At 54.7% G+C, this 19,876-nt stretch overlaps 6 protein-coding genes across 6 annotated transcripts; 2 read left to right on the top strand and 4 right to left on the bottom strand.

The window, feature by feature from the left end:
- Positions 1–1,379: 1,379 nt before the first annotated feature.
- Positions 1,380–1,630, top strand: CGCS363_v014572 (uncharacterized protein; the record flags this gene model as incomplete). The annotated part of the gene is made up of 2 exons (XM_036646421.1): positions 1,380–1,511; positions 1,562–1,630. The coding sequence occupies 2 exons, from the start codon at positions 1,380–1,382 to the stop codon at positions 1,628–1,630; spliced, it is 201 nt and encodes a 66-aa protein (XP_036488579.1).
- Positions 1,631–2,216: 586 nt separating this feature from the next.
- On the bottom strand, positions 2,217–3,169 carry vip1 (the record flags this gene model as incomplete). Its single annotated transcript, XM_036646420.1, has 2 exons — positions 2,217–2,976; positions 3,090–3,169. 2 exons carry the CDS (start codon positions 3,167–3,169, stop codon positions 2,217–2,219), a joined length of 840 nt encoding a protein of 279 aa, XP_036488855.1.
- Positions 3,170–4,200: 1,031 nt separating this feature from the next.
- Positions 4,201–6,244, bottom strand: CGCS363_v014570 (Choline dehydrogenase; the record flags this gene model as incomplete). Its single annotated transcript, XM_036646419.1, has 2 exons — positions 4,201–5,680; positions 5,730–6,244. 2 exons carry the CDS (start codon positions 6,242–6,244, stop codon positions 4,201–4,203), a joined length of 1,995 nt encoding a protein of 664 aa, XP_036488856.1.
- Positions 6,245–6,912: 668 nt separating this feature from the next.
- hmu-1 (Halomucin) lies at positions 6,913–12,039 on the bottom strand (the record flags this gene model as incomplete). Its single annotated transcript, XM_036646418.1, has 2 exons — positions 6,913–11,897; positions 11,958–12,039. 2 exons carry the CDS (start codon positions 12,037–12,039, stop codon positions 6,913–6,915), a joined length of 5,067 nt encoding a protein of 1,688 aa, XP_036488355.1.
- A 1,071-nt stretch (positions 12,040–13,110) lies between these two features.
- CGCS363_v014568 (Baeyer-Villiger monooxygenase) lies at positions 13,111–15,135 on the bottom strand (the record flags this gene model as incomplete). Its single annotated transcript, XM_036646417.1, has 5 exons — positions 13,111–13,596; positions 13,704–14,441; positions 14,504–14,644; positions 14,717–14,949; positions 15,012–15,135. The coding sequence occupies 5 exons, from the start codon at positions 15,133–15,135 to the stop codon at positions 13,111–13,113; spliced, it is 1,722 nt and encodes a 573-aa protein (XP_036488354.1).
- A 1,098-nt stretch (positions 15,136–16,233) lies between these two features.
- Positions 16,234–17,585, top strand: lovD-0 (Acyltransferase LovD; the record flags this gene model as incomplete). The annotated part of the gene is made up of 3 exons (XM_036646416.1): positions 16,234–16,755; positions 16,811–17,102; positions 17,161–17,585. The coding sequence occupies 3 exons, from the start codon at positions 16,234–16,236 to the stop codon at positions 17,583–17,585; spliced, it is 1,239 nt and encodes a 412-aa protein (XP_036488353.1).
- Positions 17,586–19,876: the final 2,291 nt, after the last annotated feature.

Here is a 19,876-nt window from a genome sequence, read left to right as displayed (position 1 = left end):
AGGGCTGATCATGATTTTTCGAGACCCTAAAATCCAACTTTTGGCTTCAAATCACCACAGCATCCCGGCCATGTGTCCAGGGCATGGCAGCCCGGAACGGCAACAGCATGTCGCGAGTGTCGGTGACCACGTGAGCGGCTCAGGTAGTAATGTAAATCCTCGATCATCACCGGCCGGTGAACCCACAATGAGAGGATATTTATTGACCCCGCTAGCGATGCCGACCCTGCGTTAGGCATCGCGTTGCTCTCGTTAGCCCGGCACCTGTCGCAGAGAGGCCGATCGCGTTCCTTTGTTAGTGGGCATGTGGCATTCTTCAGCGGACGTGTCGCCGCCGCAAGGCTGATGCACTAGAAACAGGGGACCCGCCAGCGGGCAGAATCCCGCTTCGTTGCTGCTCACCTGCCCCAAGCGCCTGCATAAACTGCCAGCGAAGCACCTTGCATCGAGATGAATGCGAGTTTGAAAGGGCATTGTGTTTATTTTTGCCGTCTTTCCTATGTCGGAATGACAGTGCGTCCTAGGTTCAAAGGTTCTGTAAGACTCATAGAGTTAATAAACGCAAAAATAGAGAATATAGTACAGACGGCAACGACAGCACAATAATACCTCTTGAAATATCCCACGAGAAATAAAGTCACCTTATCTGTAAGATAGAATTCTCTTCGGAGACCGCATCAGTAGCTACGTCTCCAGGGAACATTGCTCCCAAATATCAGAACGCACTGATAGAATACATAACCTCAACAATGCCATGAAAGAAAAATTCTGGCGTCTTGTGGTGCAACCACCCACCCAACCAAAGCTGTGCGTCTGCCTTTGTTTTGATTAGATAAAGCCCGGTGATATCTCGTATCGATAACACAGACCGTATCTTATCTAACTTGCCTTATCGATAGGAATCAACAATCTAATCGATAAAGCTCCCCTCCATCTTATCAGCAGCAGCACCCTTACCTCACCCACCCATCGCCCACCCGCCCTCAACAACCATACACAGGGTGACGTCAAGCCCAAGCACCCGCAACGCAATACCCATATGACGGCATCAACCACACAATCTGATGTCAAACGCCGCAACCAGTGGCAGGCCACTCGGTGCGAGCTTTCCCACCTCTCGGGGCCTCTCTCGGGGCCTCAAACGCCCCATTGACGCAAGAGCTCCTCCTCCTCCTGCAGCAGTAGCAGCTGCACCTTACCTAAGAAAGCTCCTGCCCCTCTTCCCGACCTTCGTGATCTTGCTATATAACGTGAAAACCTCCTGTTCCAGACCTTCTTCCGTCTCCCAAGACAAACGCTTCCAAGACACAGCACACTACAACGGTCGCCTCTGCAAACTACCTCATCTTAAACAAACCCCATCTGAAATCACATCCAAAATGCCTTCCGAAGGTCGCCAGTCTCCCCCTCCCGAGCGCCAGACCGGTGCCCAGCTCAACGACCCTCCCGCCTCCGGCAAGGGAACCGACGATGCCACCAACAAGGAGCAGGTCAACAAGGAACATCTTGAGGTGAGCCTCCCTCCCATCATTCCCTGACGTCTTCATCTAACCATACCCAGAACCTGTCATCCAACCCCAAGGGACCTCTTGACGATGCTGTAAAGGACAAGTTCGCCAAGACCGAGTAGATTATTGGATACCATCATATGAAGGCGTTGGGAATGGGACATCATGAAGGCATGAGAAGCACTGAGATGAAATCACGATTGTGATGCTGTATCAATAGATGTATAAACCAATGCCAATTGAAAGTGCATTGATTAATTACGTCTTGCTTATTGCCTGTGATACTTATGTGATCCATCCCCTCTGCGAAAGCTACCATTATGGCACACACGCATATCGACTCCTGTGATTTTGTATGCATCTTACGTGCATGGCTGGACAATATGCATGCTTGGACAACCTGATGTATTTAGCCAAAATTCGTATTCATCCGACGGGCAATGTGCTATGCCCATGCAAGGGACTTGTGGTAAAACGCTCTGCTGTCACGTCATCACGAACAAAAGCCTCAAATCACGCAGACAAGTGATTGGGTGAATTTCCCGAAACCAATTATTGATGCATTCAATCGCATTGAAGTCGCAACTACCTAGAGTGCCTAATAGAACCACGTGCACCGCAGTCATCGCATTGCAGTCATAAAACGTTCGTGCCTAATGAAACCAGCCAACGCCTACCCTCATGTCCTTTTCGTGCCAATCGCTACTCTTACGCAGTCTTCTCGGAAGTGGCCTCGGTGGGCTTGGAGAGGGGGACAGCCGTCGTAGGGTCGGGCTGGGTCGGGGCCTGAGTGCCGATGGTCTCGCCAGTGGCCGGCGGCACCGCCTTCTCCTTCTCCTTACCAAGGAATCTCTCGAGACCGGAAGCCTTGTAGGCGCTGCCGCCGTGCTGCTCCTTCTTCAAGTCCGCCAAGCGGCGGGCCTCGGTGTGGATATCCTGAACCTGTCTCGAGCCGTCCTGGTAGAAGGTGACGATGCGCTTGCCGGTGGGGGAGCTGGTAGCCTTCTCAAAGTACGAGCTCAAGCCGCCAAAGAGACCCTGAGCCCTCGCGGTGATGCCGTAGGACTGGTCCGTAGCCTTCGCGCGGTCGGTGGCGTGGTACTTCTGGTCAAGGTTCTGGAGGGTGCCGAAAAAGCGGCTGGAGACGCCGTGCTGGGTGTCAAGCTCGATGGCGCGCTGGAGAGCGGCATCCCCAACGACGTAGCCCTGGGCGAGGTACTCGGCCAGGATGCGAGAGCGGGGCTTCTCCTCCTGAGTGATCTCATCGGTATCACGGTTCGCGTTGTCCTTGAAGTGAGAGCCGTCGTCGTTGGAGTCGCCGCTGGCGCTGGCAACGGTGATGTGGGAGGTGCCAAGCTGAGTGTTATTCAACAGGAGAGCAGTCTTAGCAGCAGTCTCCTTCTCGAAGGTGACGGCGGCATCCTTGGTCTCGCCGGCGGGGGTGACCTGAATGTCTGTGATCTTGCCGCTGCAGTCTGTTAGCTTCTGCCCGAAGAAAGGGTGCGGAATGCGTCCGGGTAGCAGACGTCAGGCTATCTCGGTGCCTTTGCAGTGTGCGAAAGTGCGGGGAAATGTACTCACCAGAAGCTGAAGAAGTCCTTGATCTCCTTATCCTCAGTCGCCGCAGCGATGTTCTTGACGTGGACGGTGGTGTTGGACATGATGATTGTAGTTTTTTGCCTGAAGTCGGTGTGGTGTTTGGAAACAAAGAAGTTGTAGGAGGGAGCTTTGTGGTTTGTGAGGGGTAACTGGAGACGGGAGCGGGTATCAAACAAGGGATGTATATGGGTGCTGTCTCACAGTGGATGTGTGTTGAATCAGGCGGTCAAAGGAAGAATAATCGTAGACTCGACGTTGGGAAACGCGTGAATGGATGGGCTTTTATGACGACGTGTCGAGTTCTCGAGTATGGGAAAGTTGGAGAGGAATCAAGATCAGACGAAGGGTCACAAGGACGCGCTTTACCTTTTAGCCAAGGCAAATCCCAGGAAAACAGGAGGCAGAAGGCGATGGAAGGGCAAGGGAAGGGGGCGGCCTCTCACCAGCAGTGACGATGCTTGACGCCGCAGCGCCCTGTTGAGGGAGGGGCGACCCGTCATTCTCAGTCCTCAGTGTGCCGGGGAAGGGGCAGGGGCGACCACTGCTGCTGCTGCAATGGCGGGAAAGCAAGGAGCAGGGGCCACTCAGGGTCCAATGCTGGGCAGAGCAAGCACAGCAAGACCTCCTCTGGGCGAGGGGGGCGACTGCCAAACGTCATCGCCCGCGACCGTGAGGAGCTCGTGCCAGGGGTGGGGGTGGCTGTGGCGGCACATCCAGCACGGGCCACAGTTAGCCCCGCTAACAGAGCCACACCTCAGCCACGTATATCTCCACCAATTTCGCGAGAAAGAATACTTTCACATGCATTTCTTTCACATATCCCACCTACTGGAACATGCCGCAACATCAGACGCCCATTCATCTGGTCTTGGGACGATGGCCCATCGTGCCATTGCCCTCAACCCAGTCCGCGTACGGATACGACACGCTTGAATACGCCTGACACACCCGGTTTGCCGTGATTGCGACGCGACACCAGGACGACGTGGCTTGTGGCTCGTACACCGACCGGCACCCCAAACTGCACGGAAGAACTCTGCCTTCGTTTGACCATCTCTAGCTCGTCCCATCTTTCACTGCAACTACCAAACATTCAAAATGACGCCGCGGCATCTTCCAATATCACCTCCGACGCCTTCTGGCTGACCATGAACGTCGCGATCAAGGGGAACGCGCCCGGAGCACGTGGAAATACGCTCGCATCCACAATCCTCAACCCCTCGACGCCGTGCACCCGAAACCGAGAATCCAGCACTGCCATGCTATCCTCCGCCGGCCCAATGGCACAAGTTCCCGACGGATGATGGCCAAATGTCTGGGCCCGGATCCATTCCTCGTCCGACGTTCCGTCTCCGTCCTCGCACTGGCCGTCGCTCCCGACTTTCGAACACGGCGGTTCAGCCGGCGCCAGCGGACCCCAAGGCCCCCCAACATCGCTCATCACCCGACGGCCCCACGCGGCAACATCTGCCAACGCTCCAAGGTCTGTCTCGGCGCCCTCCTGGTACAGCTGAAAGTTGATCTCGGGTGGCTCCGTCGGGTCCGCCGACCGGAGCTTCAGGTATCCCGCCCCGTTTTGCGGATTGATCTTGACAGTCGAAAAGCCTGATGTGTTTGGTGTCCCAAAGAGCTCAGGCTGGTTCACATCCGGCCAGAAACCCCGGAATGCCCCGCCTTGTACGCTGAACACAAAGATGTCGCGTTCCCCATTCACCGAATGATTTGAACGCATCAACAGGACATTCGAGTTGAACCCAGGTCGCATGTACGGACCCAGGCCTTTCTTCCAGAGCTCGTAGCACGGATCATTCGGCATGCCTTTGTCGCAAGTCGGTTCGTTGGGGTTGGGAATCGCCGTGAAGTTGATCTGAGCTAGTCCGACGACCGGAAATTCTTGATTATCCTGGAGATTTCGCCCCACCCCAGGCAAGTCAGCCACAACTTTGATGCCGAGTGCTTCGAGATCTTGCCGGTCGCCGATCCCGCTGAGTTGCAGGAGTTGCGGGGAATTGAAGGTGCCTCCCGAAACGATGACCTCTCGAGATGCGAAAGCTCGTTTGGTCTCGCCTGGCACTGAAGCGTTCCGCCTCGGATCAGCGCCATATGTTGAAGGGCCTTTGAGGTATTCAACTCCGACCGCTCTGGGTTTCTCGTCTTTCCCTTCCTCAAACAAGACCTTGGTGGCTAAAGAGGTTGACGATAGTGTCAGGGGATACTTGGCTGACCCGTCCTCATTTTCCGCTGCAATTGTCTCAAAGATGTAGTCTCGCGGCGTTGACCTCTCCCACCTCGCATTTGCGTGGAACACCATGCCCCAGAAACCTTCTGTGAAGTCCCGATCATTGGCAAGATAATTGGGATCGCTGCCGAGCATCTCAATCACCTTCTCCGGATCCAATCCCAGTGATCTGATCTGCGCCTTGTACACCTCGACCAGACCCGGAAACGGTAGATACTGAGTGCCGTTTCCCATATTGGTCTCCAGGATACCGCCAAACCCGTGTCCTGGCGTGCCTTCGGGGAGATAGTTGTTCTTCTCAACCTTCTCAAACATCCGCCTCATGTTCTCATGCCTACATCCTGTTAGCTTGAGCTTTCTTTCGAAGCCTCGTCAAAACTCACCTCCAAGATCCATCGCCCGTGATGTTAGCCACATAGTCCCAATCCCCATCACTGGGTAACAGCGTCCCCATCGCATTCACCACCGCCGAGCCCCCAATCGTCGCACCGCGCGGGTAGTACACGCCCATCAGCTCCGCCCCAGGCGGTGCCCGCTCACCGTTGCCGACCCAGAACGTGCCGTTCGGGAACCGCCACGTGAGGTGGTTGTGGCGCAGCTCGACTTCCGGGTCGGCGTGGTGCTTCACCCAGAAGCCCCAGCTGTTGGAGGTGGTGAGGGCGTACCCGCCGTTCGCGAGCGCGGTGCCGATGTCGTGGCTCTCATCATCACCCGCTTCGAGGAGCAGAGTTGAGAAGCCGGCGCGCGCGAGGTTGCTGGCAAGAGGACCGCCGCCGGGACCGCTTCCGATGACGATGTAGTCGTATGTGTTGTTTTCGGCAGAACCTCTCGCGACGACGGTGTTGGTGGTGATGGAGAGTAGGGTACCAACACCCAGGATCAATCGTCGGGAGAACATGACGGCGGTTCTGGCTCAGAGTATTCCCCGCAGCTCTTAAAAGACATGTTTCCCATGACGATGCGATGGAACCTGTGCCACCTTTTGTACTGAGGTAGGAGGGCCTCTACTACGAACCCTCAGCCGAAAAGAGGGGTAACTACATTTGTCCTCTTTCAGACCTTGAGTCCGAAGAGTCTTCAGATTCAATCTCGAATGATGACTGCATCAAGACCCCGGCCGATCTTTGTCCCTACAAGCTCAACTGTTGCTTGGCGGGTGTAACCACGGCAGGGGGACTTCTCACCCGAGAGGGGCCGGTCATCTATCCAGAATCCTTTTTGTGTATCCGAGAATGCGACGCTGGTCGGCTGAATTGCTACTCCTCAGCGATAACCTCGAATCAAGCTTGAGCGAGAGGCGCTCATGGATCGGTGAAGTTGTAGTCGCTCGCGATTCAGATGTTGATCTCCGACTACGTCACTGATGGCTATTGGAGTCTCAGGCTTTACGAAATAGTCTCTATCCTTGTCTATACCTCTATGAATGCGCATGCCTCAAAGGCAGCATCTATCGCAAAGACTGATCTCCTTTTCCAAGCTCTCTCTCCGAGCCTATTCAAGGCGTCCGGGTATCACTCTAGAATCAATCGCCAAAACTCATGAAGCGAAGCCATATCCTCCTCTCTATCACAACGAGGAAACACACGCGCACTTCTTGTCGCGACAAACCGAGACCTCGCCAACCCGCTGTCCGCAGCAGTTCTTCGCACACTCCTTATCCTCCTCACACTCCTCCACGTCTTCAAGCGCAATCATGCAATGCTGGCAGTGGCACTCCCCCTCCCAGCACATAACATTGTTCGCCGAGGCGCAACTCGCAGGGCCAAACTCGCCGGAGCAGCTGGCATGGGTATCACACCGCCACGGCTTGCACGCACACTTGCCGCTCTCGCAGACCTTGCGGTCGCTGCGCTGGTCGCACGTAATACCAACGCACTCCTTGGACTCCTTGCACACCTCGCCGGCGCGCTCGGGGCGGTGGAACGGCTCGGAAACGGTGAGCTCGCACTTGTTCTCGCGCGAGCACGTCTTGTACGGGCGCGTCTCGTTGTTGCGGAGGACGTAGGTGCAGTCCGTATGCTTGGCGCAGCCGGTGTCGTCGGTGAACTTGACGGCGCACTCGCAGCTGCCGTCGTTGCAGAAGCCGGACTGGACGATGTTGCAGGACATGAGGCCGGCGCAGTGTGAGTCGAGGTTGCACGCGGCGCCGACTTGACGAGGGATGGGCTCGCAGCGGCACTTGCCCTGGCGGGAGCACGATGGGAAGTGGTGCTCGGGGCAGCGCATCTCGTTGCACTCGGACTCGACGGCGCAGGCGTCGCCGGGGACGGGCCGCATGACGCAGTAGCAGCCGTACCGGTTGCCGTCGGCGGGCTTGACGCAGGCTGGATACATGTCATCGAGGCAGGGCAGGGTGATGCAGTTTCTGGCCCAGGCGCATGTCGAGCCTGCGCCGGAGGGCTGGGGGATGACGGTGGGGATTGTCTTGGTCGGGATGGGCTCCCACTCGGAGAGGACGACGGTCGTGAAGGGCTCGGTGCCGGTCCAGGGTGTTTCTACCGTCAAGGGGAAGCTGGTCGTGGTGTTTAGGGAGGCGACGCGGGTGGACCAGGCTCTGGTGCGGGCGTTGGTGAGGCTCGAGGTGATTGTGATGTTGTCGTTTCTCTCTTTGATGACACAGCGACAGTGGTCGAAGAAGCACACCGCCTGTCTGTTCTCAGGACAACTGAGGGTGCCGCACTCAGAGTTCGAGAGGCAGGACTCGGTCGGGAGCGGCAGAGCAAGTGGGGCGCGCGTGAAAGTCATTGAGGATGATGGCGTCAGCTTCGCTGGAACCTTGCAAGCGGGAGCGGTCGCTTGTCGGCCTTCAATCATGGGATCACCTCCAACGTCCTCGGGATCAATTGGCGGAAGAGGCGGCCAGAACAGGTCATCGTCTGTAGGCGGCACGACCCGGTGGCCATCACCACACCACAAGTTCTCCCATACAACGTTCTTCTCCCATCGCAGCCTCAAGGCCTTGAAGCCTATGCCAAGCCCCATGCTGTCGTCGTGCGGATGGTACTCCCAAGAAAAGACACCCCATTCGGGATGGTCTTGCCTCGACTTGCCAAGGTCGCTCTCGAAGTGCGGGCGATACGCGATATCCACCATCTCGTCAATTGACAGTCCAAAGTCGAGGAGGAGCTTCTCCTTGATCTGTACAACGACGCTGTGATGCATCATCACGTCCTCGGGGAACGGAGGGATGGACCCGCGGGAGACAATGAAGGCCTTGACAAAATCCATTTCCTGCACATTGAAGGGTCCGCCAGGCTGGAAGTACTGGGCAAGCCCCGGGTTCTCATGTTCGTCTAGGGGATTCGCGGTCAGAGAACGTTTGTTACCTCTGAAGTTGCCGGTCCCGATGTGGTCGATGATGTCTTCCTTCAAGTACTGTTCCGTGGGCAGGGGGTACGCCTCCTGGAGCCACGCGTTGTTAGGCTCTGCCTCTCCTCTCGTGTGTCCGGGAACTTCCCAGAAGTGACTGGTCCAGACGGCTTTCGGGGACACGACGATGAGCATGCTACAGCCCCAGACAGGACCTGAGCCACCGAAGCGAGGTCTCTCAACGGGAACTTCAGTAATCTTCTCCCGGTCAAAGAACGTGATCTCGCTGGTTGACCAAGGCCTCGGGTATTCGTCCTCTTCGTAAGGCCAGGAATCAGGAGGTCCGCCAAAACCTGGACCGAACTGATCGATCACGTTTCGCATCGACTGCCACCACTTCAACTCTCCCTCAGGCGAGTCCTCGGGCTGGACCATCTTGTCGTCATTGGTGAGATACACTTCGTCAGGTGTTGGGACCTGTCCCGGCCAGGGGTCGCGTTTCTGAAGTTCTTTGCTGGAAGAGCCGCCGCACGAACCGCAGTTCTTCTTGAGCATACAGAACTGAGGCACGGGGCAGGTGTCGTCTTGTCGCTTGGAAATCGATGAAGTAGAGCGCTTGTCGACATGCATGCCGTCAGGTCCCGCGATGAGTCCATCGCCGCACCAGGTCTCGCGGTGGATGACGTCTCTCTCGAAGCGAACCACGAGCTCTCTCTTGCCACTGTCTCCCTTGGGAGTGTACATCCAGGAGAGGAGACCGTGCCAGGGCTCTGCTTCACGGAACTCAGGGGGAGGAGTCTTGCCTTCGTCGTGGTGGTGGTCCTCGCCGAGCTCCTTGCGACGCTTGTAGCCGTAGATGGTGATGTGCTTCTTGTCGATGCCAATGAGTCTTCCGGTGAGGAGGTCAATGATCTCTTGGTTGGCCCGAGGATACACCATGTTGCCGCTGACATCGATCGGAACGAAGAGGATTACCCTGTAGAACTGGGTGTTTTTGGGGTCGAGCTTGTCTCCGACCTCGACGAGATGTCGAAGGGCCGGGTACTGCTTCTGATCGGTCCAGGCCGCAGAGCCATGTCGAAGGAAGTGGTGAACGTTCTGCCGGAAGTAGTGCGCCTCATCGTAGTTCAAGGTATCAGTGTCGAAAGCCTCTCTATCCTCGTCGGGAATCGAGAAGTTGGGGACCTCCCACATGTGATTTGTGTAGATTCCAGTGGGCGAGAAGACCGCGACCATCGCGCATCCCCATACGGGTCCGCTGCCGCCTCCCATCGGGTACGTCTCGGAAAAGTCCTCGTATATGGCTGACGAGTCGGCGTGAATGGGGCTGCTCTGGTGATACCCGGGACCGTAGTACTTCACGATGCGACGCATATTCTCCCACCAGTCAGTCTCGCCCTTCTCCCACGTCTCGGGGCCGGTCATGGTATCCTGGACGATGACATCTTCGGGGATGGTGCGTTTCTCGAGAGTCGAGCGCTTCTCGAGGCCGTCGTTGCGCTTGACCTTGCTGTCACTGCATGCCGGACACTTTCCGGGGCGGCAGGCACCGGTGGCCTTCGGCTTCTTGGTGGTGTAGGTCGTGGTCGTGGTCGTGCGGACGCTGGTGCAGAGTTCCATGGTCGAGCATCTGGCGGTGTCGCAGCTGGTCGTCCATGTGTTTGTGACATGGTTGGACACCTTGGAGACGACGCAGGGCCGAGTGCAGTAAGGGGCGACGGCGATTGACTCCGTGCAAGACGAAGAGGAGGAAGATGCTGAAGAGGTAGGTGAAGGAGATGCTGTTGGCTGTGAAGGCTCTGGGTCATCGGGGTCTTCCGGCTCGTTGGGATTGTTTCCACCACCACCGCCGCCAATGGGTCCGATGCCAACCAAGCGACCCCAGGTTGGGAGATTGGTTCCGAGGCGTAAGTTGGGAAGGTTCAGATCCCAACGCCAGTTGGGGATCTTTGTTCCGATACGCCAGTTGGGCAGGTTGGTTCCCAAGTTGAAAAGGACGCGGAGACGCCAGCGAATGGTCCAGCTGAATCGGCCGAAGAACCAGAGAAGGAAGTCGTCGTCGAGGTCAATGTCGATACGGATCTCGTTGAGTCTCTTGTGGATCTCTTTCTCCTCGTCGTCATCGTCATCGTCGTCGGGATTCTTGTTGTCGTCATCATTCCCATCATCATCGTCGTCTCCGTCACCATCATCGTCTCCGTCACCATCATCATCTCCGTCACCATCATCATCTCCATTTCCATCATCATCTCCATTTCCATCATCATCTCCATTTCCATCGTCATCGCCATCACCGTCTCCGTCACCGTCATCGTCGCCATTGCCATCCCCATCTCCTTCATCATCGCCACCTTTGCTACCTTTGCCAAGGCCGGGAGGGGCTTTAGGCCAGGAGAAGCCGTCGTCTTTCTCAGGCGAGGTGTAGCACTGGATCTCGGGGATCAAGCAGATCGGGTTGCAGAGATTGAGGGAGATACATCTCCAGACAGGGAAAACCGTGGGAATGACCATGCCGTCTGAGGTCGTCGAGGTAGGGAGGTCGATCGAAAGCCATGTAACGTTCGCGGTCTTGCGGCTTCCATCCGGCTCGGTTGTCGTCGCGATGAAAGGCAAGACGGTGGTGTATTTTCCTGGAGGTGCATACCAAGGACCGATTGAGCCAGAAGCTGGGCGACCAGAGGGGACCGGGCGGGGGCCTGTCTCCGGGTCGTGAGGGATGGGAGTCGGCTTCCCGGTGTTGACTGGCAGAGTGCTTGAGGCGGTAGGAGCGGGCAAGGGTACAACTGGATGGGAAGACGCAGAAGGGCTTGGGATGACGGGGATCGGCTGACGGCTTGTTGTTGAGTCCACGGGAGGCAGCTTCCAGGAAAACGACTTTGAAGACCCTGAGAGGCTGGGAGCGCCAGGAATACTGATGGGAGGAGGCAAGCTCAAAGATTCGGACTCTGAGAAGCTGGGAGCGCCGGGGAGACTGACGGGAGGAGGCACACTCAATGATTCCGAGGAGCTCAAAGGTGGAGGCAGTCCAATACGATCCGTTGACTCCTTGGAAGTGAAGGTCGGGAAGGGAACAGGAGTGAAGCCGGGGACCGAGCTGTCGATAGAGCTTGTTCCAGGGAGACGCAGTGAGGGAATTGTGATTGGGTCATCGGCGGGTGCGTAGATTGTAAGAACGGTGGTATAGACGAAAGGAAAGCGAGTCGTCTTGATGCAATCAAGGGCAGCTGGTTTCGCCTCAAATTCTGTGAACAACTGTTAGCTGATCTTTGTCTCTCATTCATGGGGAGGAAAACGATACTTACGCGCAAACCCCAAGAGAAAGAACTGGGACATTAACAACGCCCAGAGGGCTGCCTCCAGCTGAGTGTGACTGGTGGCAGCCATTGTGACTGAGTATTGTCGATCAGTTGGTGAACCCAGGTAAGAGAGGAAGATGTTGATATTGACGGATTGAGAAGGGGTTTAAGTTGTGAAGTTGTTTGTGTGAAAAGTTGTGGTGGTAGAAGAAGAAGAGGGAGGAAAGATCAGGGACGGCTGAGATCTGGTTTTGTGAGTGGAGCCCACCTGAAGGCAAGCGTTGAGGTGAATTTTCAGAAGCCAGAAAGGCAGGAAGTGGTCTGGGAAGAAGTTTCCATAGTTCTTTGACCTTTGGCCTAGGTAGGATAAGAATCCCTTCACTTCATTCACTGTAGGGAAAGGTGAGATCTAGCGCTAAGCGAGGACAACTTATCTCATAAGTTTCCAGGTCCAAAATTGCAAGTCGTTCTTTCCTCATTGATGATAGATAGAAAATTCCATCTCAGTGAAAAAATAATTATCAATCTGCTCTGAGTTGCTTCTTATCTCAAACTTTCTCCATGTCAACATTCACATGAGACTGAGGTAGTCACCAGATGACCTCGTTTCTGAATCCAACGTGACCAGTGCTGATGTTGCCATTAGAGATATCCACCAACATTGTCCCTAATACTCCTGCAAGTAGGTGCATCATTTCGAAGCTGAGAGCTCTGGCAAAAATGGAGGCTCGCTTATGTCTCATCTTGTATCATGTAGGCGGCAACATGCCGGCGAAACATCCCATAGTAATAAAGCCTGAAAGCACCTCCCTACTGCCAACTGCAGTCTGACTTTGGCCCAAAGCTTCTGCATCATAGTCAGATGACTCTCATGGTAATCAAAAATTTGCCGAAGAACATTAACTGGCGAAAGCGGTGAGTGTCACAGCAGACAAAAAAAGACAGTAGTGGACAACGCCCTTGCATGGACACACTGCCCTGACCTCAAAACATCTTTTGCCACGGTTGAAAAATCATCTTGGGTCAGTCAAACTGCAGACTTTCCTAAATCATGCTCGTTCCATTTTCCAACTTAATTCCTTGTCAATACAGATGCTCAATTCGATTCTAGAGATCCGATTCAATGCTTAAGAACCTATGGCTTGCGTCCATGCGAAACTCAGATGCGGCTTCTATCTCTCGTGTCTCTCACAATGTCAAAGCCAGCCCACCCATCCAGCGCCTCGCGAATCTCTTTGGCGTATTGAGGAATACCACCAGCAAAATTGACCTGCTCAAACGCTTTGCCGGGCATCGAGCCACCCATGTACGTCGACCTAGTCGTCGGGAACAAAGACGCATTGCTAAGGTCGTTGATCCTTTGTTTCCACGTCTTAGTCGCTTCGGCAGTAGGGTTGATGTACTTGATGTTCTCCCTTTCAATCTTGCGGATGCAGTGCGCGATCCACCGTCCTTGGACCTCGACCGTAGAAGGGCCATTGCTCAGAAGAGTCGGTCCGTGGGGGCCGTACATGTGGAACATGTTAGGATACCCGCTGACTGTGGTGCCCAGGTACGTGTTGGCCGCCGCCTTCCACTCGTCTTGGAGGTATGTGTTGTTGATGCTCTTGAGACCCATGTTGGTCATGCCGCCAGTGGTGATATCCTAATTCTTTCAGTCAGCTTCGGCAATCCGGTAGTATGGAATTGGTCTGAAGAAAGCCCGACTTGCAGGTCTCGACTGTTGTGTTCCATGAAAGGGGTAAAACTCACAAAGCCGGTAGCGATAGCAACCACATCAAACTCGTAGTGAGATCCATCCTCCAGCTTGATGCCTGTCTCGGTAAAACTCGCGATGCCGTTCTTGCCGATGTCAACGACGTCCACATTTGGCTTGTTGAACTGCTCATAGTAGTTCTGCTCTAGGCAAGGCCTCTTCACACCAAAGAAATGCGGCATCTTGTCAACGGTAGGAGCCAGAATATCCCTCTTCCTGGCATCACCAATCCTGAGACGGACATTCTTCGACCAGAAGTGGTACGCCTGCTTATTCGCCTCCGCATCGAACAGCATGTCCTTGTAGTTACCCAGCCAATATCTGAAGCCGCCGTGGTCCCACAGAGCCCTGTAAAAGGCCTCGCGCTCCTCGGGTGAGTCGTCAAAGGTGTTGCGCTCATGCATGCCGTAGAAGAATCCGCCGAAACATTTCTCGCGGAGCTGGAAAAGGCGTGGGTACCACCCCTTTGCGACGTCTTGCTCGGCTGGTGTAAGGGGGCGCTTACCCATCGGCACAGCTAGATTCGGCGTTCGTTGGAAGACTTTGAGTTCTCCATCTTCTCCGACGAGTTGTGCCCATTCTTGAGAGATTTGGACACCCGAGGCACCAGTACCAATTACGGCACATCGCTTGCCGCGGACGTTTACATCTTCTTCGGGCCAGAAGGAAGAGTGGTGGACGACACCTTTGAACTTTTCAACGCCGGGCCAGTTGGGGATGTATCGCTTGGATGCCTACGGGACGGATGAGCACCAGGTGATCGAATGAAGGGAGTGGAACATTGAAGTTCACTTACAAAGCCGGCTGCAACAATGAAGTACTTTGCTTCTGCCAAGCGACCGTCGGCAGTCTTGACGTGCCACTTTCCTTCGGTGGGCTGAAATTGAGCGCCAACTACGACTGTCTCAAAAGAACAGTCTTTTGACAGATTCAAGACCTGCAGGCACTCATCTTAGTGACCAGACGACTGCCAAATAGGCAGAGGAAATGCCAATCACAACAAACTTACCTTGTCGACGTGGTCGAAGTAAGCCCGCAGCTCTTGGAAGTTGGGGTAGTTGGTGGACCATGTCCAACCCTCAAAGACCTCGGGCCAAGAGAACTCGTACTCGGGGACCTCAGAATCCACGCGCGCTCCCGGGTACCGGTTCCACCGCCAAGTGCCCCCGAATGAGGTACCGGCCTCGTAGATGACACACCGCAGTCCCACCTCACGGAGGGTCTTTAGCATAAACACGCCCCCTTTGAAATTGTCAGCCGTGCCACAGTCGTACAGAATCGGTCACACTTGGAGGGTGACTTACCGAATCCTCCCCCAACAATCAGGACATCCACATCGAGGTTGTCAGCATACGGCCCTGTAGTCTGACGCCGTGAGGAGTAGTCTGACAGCTCCGTCGCGAATTTCTTGCCGCTTGTGGCCGCCATGGTTGAAATGCTGTTTCTGGGAAGTGTTTCTAGAAGTCTCGCTTGAATGTACACAATGGTCGATATAGCAGTTTGAGGAAAGACGATGAGAGCTTGACAGCTGTCTTATAACCACCTTCATCGCAACGAATTTACCGTTCGGTTTCGTTTGAAGTGATGCTTTACCATGACATCAGATGATACCTGGCATCCTCAAAGCTTCATCCCCGTTTCGACGAATGCTCCGCAGCTCCAATGCCTGCGGAAGCGGCCAACGAACCTGAGCCGCAGTTGCATCGATCGCCACGCGGAGACATTTCAATAGCACCGCACCTATGTAAGCCCCTGCGGATACGCATGCATGTATTCGATAATCCGGCTGCAATAAAGAATCGGGTTTCCAGCCAATAGCCACAGTTCCGCGACCAACCACGCGTAACAAGCTGCCTCGAAGCTCCCGGACCGCATCATGAGGTTTCACCCCTCTCACAAACGTCAGCCGCGGAACAGTTACGCTGCGGATCCGCAGGCTAGTTGTGCCCGGGTTGGCGTGCGGGAAGGATGTCGCATGCAAGTGCGGAGAGCCGACCGTCACTCGGGCGCGGATCCGCATGTGCCGTTGCTACCGCAGCGTCTGCGGGGAAAACGAAAACCTTCGTGTCGCCATCGTGGAGGGCTGCCCCCTGTCGTTGACGAATCACGCAGCCCCAGCAATGAGACATCTAACTAACTTTCCCTTCATCCTTGGCAGAGTTCATGGTGTGTGCTGGCCTGCCAATTCGGCATTTACTCGCTGCAGACCGAGGTTCTGCGCAGCGCGGGATTGGCTCTTTTAATTTTCTGCCCTTCGTCTATGGATACCGAAGTGCGTTCATTTTGCCATATTGAGCGGAACCTGCGCTACGACTATCAGCAGTGTGCAAGCATGCAGAACTAGCGGTTACACGCCAAGAATAGCCGCAGGTTGAAAAGCCGCATTGTAACCTCGGGTTTACACACCCGCTTGCCCTTTTCTTCAGCAGAGACAACGTGCTGAATCGTCATCGTTCATCCCATTGAATCATTCCCACGCGGCAAGCCATCATTCTAATTGAATCTCAGCCCTACTTGCGCCTAATCATGTCTCTCTCTGCTCAGACGGTCAATGAGCTGAAAAGCCTCGTTGACAATGCCACCAGCAACGCCCACAACATCCCGGGGACGACAGTCGTCGTGGTAGACCGCAGTGGGGCGGAACAATTCGCTCACTCTTCAGGAAAGCGCGGAATCTCATCCAGCGAGGAGATGAGTCTTGAAAATGTCTTTTGGATTGCATCCTGCACAAAGATGGTCACGGGCATCGCGTGCATGCAGTTGGTTGAGAAGGGGGTTCTCAAGCTGGATGACTCTGGCCATCTCGAGAAGCTGTGCCCGGAGCTCGCGGAGATCAAGGTACTGAACTCGGAGGGGAAACTGGAGGAAAAGAAGAGAGGTATCACGCTTCGCATGCTTCTTACGCACACTGCTGGCTTCGGATACACCTTCTTCGACCCCCGGCTCCGAGACTTCAGTTACCCAGCTGGCATCGATGAGTTTTCTGGTAGTATCCGGGACATGATGCAACCGCTCGTCTTCCAACCTGGTGAGAACTGGGAGTATGGCGTAAGAAATTCAATGCGTCTGATTGCTGAAAGTTTTGGTTCTAACTTGCCTTCAGATTGGGATTGACTGGGCTGGCATCGCTCTCGAGCGTGCGACAAACATGAGTCTCAATGATTATATCCAGAAGAATGTCTGTCAACCATTGGGGTTGAAGAACGTCAACATGATACCCACGCCTTCGATGAAAGCACAGCTTGCGTACATGCACTACAAGAACCCCGAAGGCAAGATTACCGTTAGAGACCACCCTCTTCACCGGTCCCTCATTGCCCAGTCCCCTGAGGAAATCGCGAACACCTTCAACAGTGGTGGAGCTGGGTTGTTTGCAAAGCCCTCAGAATACGCCCGTAAGTTGCCTTTCAGAGTGGTTTTCTGACCTAGAGAATTGCGGCTAAACAGCGTTAGGCATCCTCACCGTTTTCTTGAACGACGGAATCTGCCCTGTCACCAAAGCGCAGATCTTGAAGAAGGAGACCGTAGACGAGATGTTCAAGAATCAGATCCCCGAGTTCCCCGACTTTGGCAGGTCAGGTATCCCGCCCGCGAAGCCGGAGCTCACAAACCCCATCCCTGAGATTTACCCGGTCCCCGGGAACCCGCCCCAAGGGTGGGGACTGACGTTCATGATCACCGGTGGGCCGACCGGGCGGTCTGACGGGACCGCGTGGTGGGCAGGGCTGCCGAATTTGTTCTGGTGGTGCGACAGAGAGAATGGAGTTGCTGGCATCGTGTGCTCTCAAATCTTGCCGTTCTGTGATGCGTCGGTCATGGGATTGTGGGGTCAGCTCGAGATGGGTGTGTACAAGGGACTCGGCATTCTGAAGGATTGAGACTTGATGAAGTTGATCCGATCCATTCGTTTTGTATGCTTCCATGAATTGTTCGATGAAGTCTCGTGGGCGTAATAATTCCGTAGGCAGTGATTGGACGTCACGTCCGAGCTGCCCAAGTACTTTTCGTCACTGAAGCACAATGAAACTATGATAACCCTGGGAGCACGCACAACGTGGTTGGCTTAGCCCAGCCGATATACGTAGCAAGTCTATGTTCACCGACATCTCGGTCCTTTGGCACAAGCATCAGCTACAGATTCACTGCCAACTGAGCTGACCCCAGCAATTTGGACGAAGTGCCAACCTGGCCTGCAGCTACCAATCTCTGGGGACGCACAGGGTCGGCGGGGAGACAAGCCGTATGCACCCCGCTCCCATATGCAGCTCAAACGCGGGGTTGACATGGTCATCCCTGGGTGCGCGTCGTTTCGGATGGCCGGGCGCTTTAAAAGGTCACGGGGAACCAGCGGGGAGAGCGTTGGGGATAAGCTGTGGGCACTTCGGGCTGACTTTGCTTGCGTCAACTCACGTCCCTCGCGTCCGAATGCCAACGTCGAACGAAACGTCCAAAACATTTCCTAGCAACCAAGCCACCCGCAGAGATGAGGAGACAGAATAGCAGCTGCGACCAGTGCAGGAAGGGGAAGCGGGCATGCGATGCCGGTGCCGTCAAGGATCTCCAGCTTTGCCTCGACAATGAGATACAATGGAACATTGGCAAGTTTCTCGAAGCCTCATCTGCCTGCTCCCAGCTAACGTCATCGCAAGATTGGCAAGATTTGACGGGACCGTGCTCAAACTGCCAGAAGACCAGGAAGAGTTGCACTTACGACTGGGCTCGCTCGCAGCAGCATCAAATCCGCGAGAGACGACAATCATCAGTCTCCGATAAGCGTCCCTTGCCAAGTCGCAAGCGGGTCAAGTCCGTTCATGATGCCGTGGTACCGGCAACATCGCAAGGAACAGTCGACGGCTTCCAAGATGTCTTCCCAGGATTGGGCTATAATGAGCCAAGTTTGTTCTATGAATCGAATCAACCTTTGTTTCCCGAACCCATGTTCGGACCGTGCTCGGAGAACTTTTCGCTATCCCCGACCAACGACACAGCCAGCAACGCTTCTCTAACTGATGATCTATCATTGGTCTTTCCGGCTTCTTCAGCGACATCGATGCCAAGTTGCTTATCAGATGAGCTACCCGGATTGGACGGAGCTGATGCTATATCTGTGCACGACCCTTCAATAATTGATTTCGCTCCCAAAGCGCTGGCTGGAGCCCGAACGACAGCACGAAAGAGACCATGGCAAGGCAGAAAGTACCCAGACTTCTCACTAGGCGGGTTGTCAGAGTTCTCACCAACTCAGCAAATGATGGCACGCACTAATAATGGGCTAATGACGGAAAACCTCATGAAGCTCTACCACGATGTGTTGGAGGGAGCACTTTCATGCTGGCTGACGGAGCAAAATTGTCCGTATTTACTGCCTGCGAAATCAACGGAGAATCTCAACTTTCAAGTGGGGGAGTCAGTTTCGAATCTCCCAAACAGGATTTACCGAAGAGTCCTCAATCTTGACAAGTCCCTAGACTCTCTCGGAATCAAGCCGCTTACTCAATATGAGGACAGACAGGCCACTAGGGCACTTCACTTCTCAATCATGGCATTCACAGCTCAATGGGCCCAGGGCAGTTGGAGGAGCCAATCACGATACAGGCCATCAAATATTGAAGATGCAGGACTTTGTCTTTCGGGTTTAGGGGAAGATTTTGACACAACGATCCAGCAATCGTTCTGGAATCAAGCACGTAGACACCTTGATGACTGTTCCAGGATCAATTCATTCAAGGTTGCGTTCGCGGAAATAGTCTTTGGACTAACACAACAGCACATGTCTGAGTCAGACGATTTCACGTTTGAAGACTTTGATATAGGCCCGATGGCTTCGTCTTGTGGCGGCAATATACCAGAACGGATCAAAATGGTGTTTGAAAAGGATGGAAGCAATATGTATACGGAGAGAGCGGCTCGACGGCTTCACGTGCTCAGAAGACAAGTTGAGACATTCGACCGAAAAGCCATCAAAGAACAACTTTCGAGGCGGATTTCCTGCAAAAGAGCGGACTCTGAGGAGCGCAAGACGATGGAACTGATATTCTGGTTGGCAGTCATGTTCGACACCCTATCCGCAGCCATGACGGAAAGGCCGGTGACAGTGTCAGATGAAGAAAGCAAAGACAATGATGAGACAAAGGACGAACCCGAGGCTGGGCAGCAAAGGAGAGGGACG

Source organism: Colletotrichum siamense, assembly GCF_013390195.1.
Source record: "Colletotrichum siamense strain Cg363 chromosome Unknown KSG_Cg363_contig10, whole genome shotgun sequence".
NCBI lineage: Eukaryota > Fungi > Ascomycota > Sordariomycetes > Glomerellales > Glomerellaceae > Colletotrichum > Colletotrichum siamense.
This window is presented reverse-complemented; position numbering and strand designations above follow the sequence as displayed.